This window comes from Morone saxatilis, unplaced genomic scaffold, assembly GCF_004916995.1.
Source record: "Morone saxatilis isolate NCDOM2014 unplaced genomic scaffold, NCSU_SB_2.0 Contig15, whole genome shotgun sequence".
Taxonomy (NCBI): Eukaryota; Metazoa; Chordata; class Actinopteri; family Moronidae; genus Morone; species Morone saxatilis.
The window spans coordinates 21,126,821-21,135,229 of record NW_023339707.1 but is presented as its reverse complement, the minus strand read 5'-3'; the positions used below and the strand labels follow the sequence as shown (position 1 = coordinate 21,135,229).

The 8,409-nt window shown below is 38.5% G+C and overlaps 2 protein-coding genes across 3 annotated transcripts in view; both read right to left on the bottom strand.

Annotated features, from left to right (window-relative positions):
• The window catches only part of LOC118324953 (proteasomal ubiquitin receptor ADRM1-like), a 7,098-nt gene extending 3,984 nt beyond the window's left edge, over positions 1 to 3,114 (bottom strand). The window contains exons 1-6 of the mRNA XM_035657479.1: positions 2,986 to 3,114; positions 2,193 to 2,420; positions 1,991 to 2,107; positions 1,049 to 1,172; positions 888 to 974; positions 661 to 751 (exon numbers count right to left, since the gene is read on the bottom strand). Of these exons, the coding sequence (XP_035513372.1) occupies positions 661 to 751; positions 888 to 974; positions 1,049 to 1,172; positions 1,991 to 2,107; positions 2,193 to 2,402 (629 nt within the window). The 5' untranslated portion in view covers positions 2,403 to 2,420; positions 2,986 to 3,114. The remainder of the gene's footprint in view (positions 1 to 660; positions 752 to 887; positions 975 to 1,048; positions 1,173 to 1,990; positions 2,108 to 2,192; positions 2,421 to 2,985) is intronic.
• Positions 3,115 to 4,582: 1,468 nt separating this feature from the next.
• osbpl2a (oxysterol binding protein-like 2a) overlaps positions 4,583 to 8,409 on the bottom strand; it is a 7,779-nt gene continuing 3,952 nt past the window's right edge. For both annotated transcript variants that reach the window (XM_035657475.1, XM_035657476.1), the window contains 3 exons: positions 7,784 to 7,907; positions 7,567 to 7,657; positions 4,583 to 6,735 (listed from right to left, as the gene is read on the bottom strand). In XM_035657475.1, coding sequence (XP_035513368.1) covers positions 6,633 to 6,735; positions 7,567 to 7,657; positions 7,784 to 7,907 — 318 coding nt within the window. In that variant the 3' untranslated portion in view covers positions 4,583 to 6,632. The remainder of the gene's footprint in view (positions 6,736 to 7,566; positions 7,658 to 7,783; positions 7,908 to 8,409) is intronic.

Genomic DNA, 8,409 nt, shown 5'->3' with positions numbered 1-8,409 from the left:
TTCTAAGTTAACAAAAACACAACTATTCCTATATTCAGGTGATTATACACTTATGAAAACATACCTAAGAATGTTTTATTCCATTTCTGCCAATAATGTCTCCTAAATGTTACAAACGGGACCTTTAACTGATCAATAAAGCTATTAGTTATACACTATTGAAAACATACGATCTATGAATAGATCCTCCTTAATGTTACACGCTGGACCTTTAATTCATCAATTAATCAAGAAAATAATCAGCAGATAAATCAATTATTAATAATTGTTAGTTGCGGCCCCAGATTGACTGCATGTAACTGGTATCTGCTGTTTCACTATAGATTTCTCAGCTGAGAGTCCCACAAAATATCCAACATGTGGACCTTTTTGCTAAGAAACTGATTTCCAAAGTCAATAATAAACCTTCAAGCTCAGGATTTATATAAATGTGTGTATAAAATGGTAAATCTATTGATTACTGACACTGTTTACTGTTTCTGATTCTGCTGTCTGGCATCTCCCATGTTTCTTATCAACGTCACGTCTCCTTTGCTTGGTAATTTACCAGCAGTCATGAAATAATTACGACAACAAACAACCAACCAGGCCAAAAATACAAAGTGCAAAGCAACAGAACACAAGTGTTTAGGAAGGTAGATGTTTCTCGGGTTAAGGCACCTCGTGGAGGAGTTACTGGCTGCAGGAACGCTGCTGCTGCTGCTGCCCAGGAGGTTGGCCAAACCTGGACCGGCCAGTGCCCCGAGACCACCTGATATTCAGAAGAAACATCCATTATTCTCCTGAGATAAACGATAAACTGTATTTACCAAGATGCTCTTTTGATTAGCCAGTTCTCACACGGTCAGCTCTGCAGCCCTTGAGGATTTATTTAAGAAGGAACGTACCGATCCCGCCCAGTCCAGTTGGTCCAATGAGCTGCATCAGCTGGTTGTGGCTCATGTTACCCAGAAGGCTCTGCAGACCTCCTTCCCCTGCACACGAGACAAGAACAGGTGACTTCAGGTTCTTAGACATTAAACAATCAGGGTTTGTGAGCGGCTGTTACCTCCCAGAGCTGACAGGTCGTGTCCTCCACTGCCGCCGCTACCAAGAGTGCCAGGCATGGGCGGGTTGTTGAGATACTCGTTCACTTTACGGCAGTTCTCCTCATCCTTGTCGGTCTTTGGCTCCTAAGATCAGAAAAAAACAGAACAACCAGAGGTTTCATCCATTAGTTTAACTGTTTACACATGAATCTGTTTATTAAGTTGTTGTTTAGTCGTTTTAGATATTATTTCCATTTGATTTAAATTCAAAATAAACTGGAACGATGCAGTAAGAGTTGGTTAGATTATCAAGTGCCAATGCTTATTCTGTATTTATTTTACTGTCCAGAAATTCCTTCCTCCCAAAGATTTTAACACCTTTTAAAATTGTATTACGTTAGAAACAAATACATTCCTCACACAGCAGTGTAGTGAATGTGTTGGGAACTAATTTAAGCTGCAGACTAAAACACATTTGATGCTCTAGTGAAGGTTTACGGCAGCAGGACAGTTACTGTAGCCAAAACAAACTACTGCACATGTTTATCATAATGAAGGAACATGTAACCAAATACAACAGAGCGGCTCTCTGATGTGTTTTTATACGTTTTAGAAAACAAAGGAGCTCCATGGCACAGAGGAATAAGATATATCAGGCTTTGGTTACACAGGTGATACTTGTTAGCACAATGAATTCATTGTTAATTTTGGTCTTTTGATGATATTTGTTTACAGTATCCTTTAATTTCTGATATAAAGTATGCACGTCTGCCACAATGCAACTTGCTGAATGTTTGTTTTTGTTGCAAAAATACTGAAACTGAACTTCTGTATGTCCGACATAATGTACAAGTGATTTTAATGGATTTAAATGTTTGTCTGAATGTGTTTGAATTTGAATTGCAGTCTCTTTCATCATTAAGTGTTTTAATCAAGTGACTACAGACGTTCCAGCTGCGTACCTGCATCCAGAAGAAGAGTCTCTTGGAGCCAGCTTTGAACTTCAGCACATAAACCCGTCCGGTGGTGCACTGGTTCACCCGCTTGAACTCGCAGTCGTCGGGGAAGATGATCAGATCCTACGTCAAGACATCAAAAAGGGTTAATATTAAAAAAGTTAAACACCAAGCCAGTATTATATTACAAGCGGACAGGGTCACCTACATCATCCACGTTCCCAGTGGTCCGATCCTTCCAGCAGAAGTGGATGAGGGAGTCGTCGGTCTGCTGGATGTAGACCTGACCTTTGCGCTTGTCAGGGGTCACCGTGCTGCCCTTCATGGTCATCTTGCCGGCCCGAAACTCCACCAGGTACTTGCTGGAGGAGCCGCGGGACCCAGACACCATGCTGGGGAACAAAGCTCCAGAGGCCATGATGAGCAGGACAGACTGCTGCAGGGGGGGGCAGACAGGAGGAAGGCCCTCAGTCACACTTACACACACATATGGGCTGTGATTGAAACACTGGTTGGGGGAGCAGCTCTGGTCAAACACTGCTGGTGATCTGCTGTGTCACATAAACATGTTATCCAGCTGTAAATTCATTTATGCACATTTTAAATAGCAGTTCTTGTTTGCACATTCATTCTGTACATGTTTCCAGCCTCCTTGCCTATTTTAATGTATAGCTTTTATTTTGTTACTACCATTCAAGGATAATAAGACTCCCCCACAGACTGACACAAAAACAACATATTTGCCAGAGAATATGATGAAGAAGCAGATTTTAAATATAACGGGACTGGAAGAGAACAGGTCCCAGTGTTCCCATTAGAAAGCAGCTACTGGAGCAGTAGCCACAGATGACTCTGCATCCTGTAGCAAGCAGTGTGTTTACAGCTCAGTGGGGTCACGACTGAGCCACAGTTTCACATTTAACACACGCAGACTGAAAACACAAGCCGGTTTCTACGCCAGTAATTCAAAACACATTCAGGAATATGATGTTTATACTTACATTCACTCACTGAAATATCGTTCAGCCGGAGAACAGGCAAACGCACTGAAGATGATTGTGATTGGCTGGCTGCCGCCGGTGCTTCGCTATGATTGGCCGAACCGTGTGTCAATCATGAGGGCTTTAAATCCACTGCGCATGTTCGGTAGAGATAGCACAGCCTGTTAGTTATACTGTTTCTTTATTTAGATATAGATCAGATACATTTGGTACTATTTATTATAATTATTCATATTTTCTCATTAGGCATCCTTTAGTTTAGTTGTGACGTATTGCTTTATTAATGGTTAATAAATAAACTGTGTTGTAGATCAGTTAATACCCATTAATAATAACATCCTCTGGAAAATGTCTGCAGAGGTAATTAACTATATATTAAGCATTTATTCATGATTACTGACATTTATACAAGCATTATTACCAAATATGAAAACAATAAATGCTGAATTATTACCTGGGTGTATATGTGTATATAAATAACTGTATATGTTTTATTTATTTTATGTTATTCTATGAAATTTAATCGTTTTCTGTGTGTGTAGCATGAAGTGAAATACATAATCACCCACTTCATGTATATAATGTAATATATCACACTACCCACTCAATATTTATTCCTTTGCTATATTTGTTTACAATTTACAGAAACATTTAACTTGTATATATACTCTGTATGTTGGTTATTGTCATTTTTATATATATATTTTATATATGCATCTATTTTGTTCGCCTATTTGTGTGCACATAATATGACAATATCTATTTTTGTTCATCTTTTTATTGCGGTATGTCTACTTCTATCTTATTACATTTAAAAATTGCTCCTGGAACTGCAGGCAACCTAAAACCGGAGTCAAATTGCTTGTATGTTCTGATTCTGAAATAGAAACTTAGCACTAATGTTGGCATGTTACACTCGCAAATGACAACGCTAACATGATTATGTGTAATCAGTAATGTTTATCATCTTGGTTTAGTGTGTTTGATAAACACAAAGTACAAGTGAGGGTGATGAGAATATGATTAGTTTTGCAGGTATTTGGTCATATAAATATTTAAGCATAAAAACAACTGAAATAAGGAGTCTTAAAAGTAGCTTTTTGACACAGGAGTCCTTATTCAACAAAGGACTGCAAGATCAGGTAATAAAGCACAACTCATTTTAAAAACCATGAATCATGTGCTTTGTGCTTTAGTGGCACATATTCCCATAATCCCAAACAAAGTTAGAATTAATCAAATTTCCACAACAGAACTATGAAACTCACGGTGGTCTGGGGATCCGGGGTAGTTCCAGCCTCGAAGTGGAAACTGGCTTCTCAGTTTTAAGCTTAATTAAAGTTTTACAGTAGAGACTGTTTGGTTTTGACTGTTTTAGAGGCCTGAAAATGTAAAAGGTATCCAGATTGTTATAAGAAACAAGCAAAAATTAGAACTAAAGTCAGAAAAATACATCATGTTGTGTAGCAGAAACATGTTTTCATGCCTATAAATCATCCTGTGACCGTTGGGAACCTCTGGTATGAACACACACTGGTGTCATAAGATGCTGTGAAACTCGTGTGTGTGTGCTGAAAGCAAAACCCAACAGGGCTGGTTGTTTCAATAGCCCATAATTTATTTCTCAAGTATGCCATGTATGCATATGGTTGTGTGTGGATAACAGAATGAAGAGGGGGGAAATACACAAGATGAATGAACATACAATGTAAACATTTCAAATAGATGCTAGACAAAAACAAGAGGGTAAAAGAGCGTGAGATCAGAAGAACATCCGACTGGGCCTGCACCTTAGAGTGTCTGCAGGCCTCACAAAGTGCTTTGAATTCAGAGTGAAATTGAGAGCAGCTGGGGGGGAGGAAGAGACATGATGTAGGATATTTCACTAAACAATATGTGCAATGGACTGTGAGCATTCAAATGTGCAGTTTATGCAAGGTTAGTGCTCAGAAACTAAAAAACGGTAACAGCCGCTCTGCTGTATGTATGTATGCAAGCGTGATATTATGAGCACACAACATTCATTAACTGCTGCCTCTGTAGTGTCTGAAGCACACGTTGGCTAATAGTTAAAGAGGAGTTAAGTGTTTTATTTTTCACATTTCAGGAAGGCAGACTGGATGGATCAGTTTTCAAAGGTTTATGAAGGCTACAGTGTCAAAAAAAAACAACAGTTTTGACTGATGAAAATGACTCAGGGAAACAAACTGTTTGTCCCTGCGTGAAGAAAAATGTCTATAATCAGGAGTCAGTATGACACAGCTTTCTCTTTAAAACCAGAGCTTTACGAGCTGTGAGGCGGAGGGAGAAACTTCCTACTCATTCTCGGAGTCATAACTCAGTCAAAAATATATATAAACACATATTTTTAGATTCAGTGTGACTCAGAACTTGCCTGAGAAACATCACAATGTTACATTTCCTTCCGTATCAAAAGAATCCAGTGATTGTTGTCTGTACATCAATGGGGAACATTACAAACAGGAACGGTTAACAGCTAATTCGGCAAATATTTAACGGTGCCAATTTGTCAAAAATGTAAACAAATACAAACTAAAACACAAAACAATAACAGGGTTCAAGTTGTAGCCCACAGCTAACTGGATAACTGACTCCATGGCAACATTATACTTCCTGTTTACAGCCCCTAAATGATGGGATCTGTAGTTTCAAAACTTGGAGCAAGATTATGCCCCGAATTGAATTAATACAAAGAATAATAGGATTATTATTGTTTTGACTAAGGCTCAGAATGTCCCATCAACATGCTTCTTATAGTGTCAGACTTTGAAAACTCCTGCTTTAAACCAATACGTGTCCCTTTGCTTTTACCGTTTTATGTGAATGCATTTACACTATTATACTTAGTGCAGAAAAAGGTTTTTTTTATGGCTTTAACTTGTGTAAATAATCATCTTGGTGACCATGCATGCACCAGTTATTATACACATCATCTATGTTACAGCGGACAACAATATAATGTACCAACAATATCTGTCTACTGTGCCAGTAAACATGATCATGAGCAGCTTTCATCTCTACTGTAAGTCTCTATTCACAGGAAATTATCACACGTGTGACATTTTAGGGATGTTTACAGCTAACTAAAAATAGACATCTAATATTCAAATAGGTATACTATATAAAACAGATGTGTTTAAATAACCCCTGATATCTGAATGCAACTGGACAGAAGTGTGTGGTGCGCCTACAGGTAAGATTAAGGTTGAGTACCTGAACTAAAACTGAATACATCCTCTAGAAGTCAGAGCTTTGTGTCCTGCAGCAGAATGGCCACACACAGACAGGTGACTGGTTTAAAACCCTCAACGACAGGTGAGTAACATACACGTGGACTATTATTATCAGAATCATGATTAGGGCATACAAAGATGAAGATGTTTGACCTCATTAACAGTAAGTAAACTCTAAAATTCTCCTTAATATTACATTTCTCCTGCAGAGAAGGTTCACAGTCATAATCTGATAAACTTGTCTGATAACATTCGGATATCAGCTGTTCATTGATTCACACAAAGACACAGTACCAGTGAGCGTCTGGACGTCACAAAGACAAAAATCTTAGATGCTGAGAAATAAAGTGGATCCTATCAGAGAGGAGATCTTCACACTGAGCACCTCCTGTGTCAATAAATGTTGGGACAGTCAGTGTAATTCCTGTCAAAGTATCCACCTGTGTACAGCCAATCCTCGGCTCCTGTATGAGGGTTTGTTCCCGGCTGAAACCATCTGAGGAGACATAAAACAGGCGGGACCCGTTTTTAATTACAGGGTTATATGAAATATTACACAATACGAGCGATACACAGCTCTTGTAGCTTGTTAAAATTATGATTGATGTCAGTGTAACAAACAGCCTATAAAGAGAGTATTTTTATTCCAGCTGAACTGAACTGTTATGGTGTGAGAAGTTTTAGTCTTTTTAATATTTTTATTCTAAAGTATTTAACATAACAGAATTCCAAACTTCATTAATGCGCTTACAGGATCGTCTTTGTCATTCAGACAAAGATGACTTTTACGTTTCAGACAGAAAACATTTACAGAAAAGAGACACAATCCTCGGCTGATATTTGGCAATTGTTTTGCAAAAGGAAGCAGTATAAAGTACAGAATAACAAGCCACTTGGTTGGTATTCGGACCAAAAACCGGTCGGTGGTGGGGGCGTATTGTTTCGGATACCAGTGAGACAACAGAATGTGAACTAGGAAGTAACAGATTAATGCGTTTTAAAGCAGACACAAACTACTGTTAGTCAGTAAGGTTTTACAACACAAATTGTAAAACCTTGCTGAGTAACAGCATGTATGCGATTGGCAAAAGCACTGCCTTTACGTATGACATCAAGTTGCGGCAAAAGCTGATCCTGGTTAAACTTTTTTGCCGGAGTCCTCTTATTGGGAGTATATACTGTGTGACTTTTATGTAAAGGTGACTCGGGTGTGTTATTCTCATAATACATTATTGTAATGAGGTGCGGGCCTGAGATGGACTCTATTTGCAATCTTTTCACACCTTGAAAAGATGTGTAACTTGTAATAAAAACCTCAGAAACACACCTGGTTGACCAGTCCTCCTCATCCTTGGAGCGTTCCCTGCGTGAGGCTCGTTGTTTCTCCTCTAAGCGCTCTTTCTCAGTACTTGCTGCGTCTATAAAGAAACCCACAATAATATGAATGAAGAAGCCTTTACAGACTCATATAAGGGTTCTGTTAATGTGAGTTTTAGCTTCTCTCAGCATTTATGAAAGTCGTGTTCATGCGAGGTTGACGTTACCTATGTCTCCGTTTTCCATGGCTTTGATGTCGGGCCTCAGCCGGCAGTCTGTCGGTGCCAGTAGTCTCTCCATGCCGGGCTCCACCTCGTTTAGTGTCATGGCAAAGCTGGTGAAGTTATACATCTACACAGAAGGAAACACGGCAGAGGCTAGTGAGCATAAACATCTTTGTTTATTAAGTTAAATATAGCTGAATTACTCACTGCCTTTCATAAATCTGTCTCAAAACACACAGGTAAAGGAAAAGTGCCTGAGCAGCTCTGACTGCACGTCAAAGAAAATGAATACGCACTCTTGATTTAAAGATCCAGCGTGTAGGATTTAGTGGCATCTAGCGGTGTAGTTGCAGATCACAACTCTTTTTTTCTTTACTGAAGTACAATTTGTACAATAATATGGCAAATACACCATCAGAAGTTGGCTCTTTAGAAAACAGGATTACACCCATAAAACAGTCTTCAGTAAAGACATAAATGATTATTTTTATATATTTCAGTGATTTGTAGTTCAGAGCTAATTCAAGGGTTGTGTCTTAAAACATTTACATTTGTGGATAAAATTATTATCCTAAAATAAATATTCAACAGAAATTAAATTGTTTTTAATGAATATTATATTCAATTTC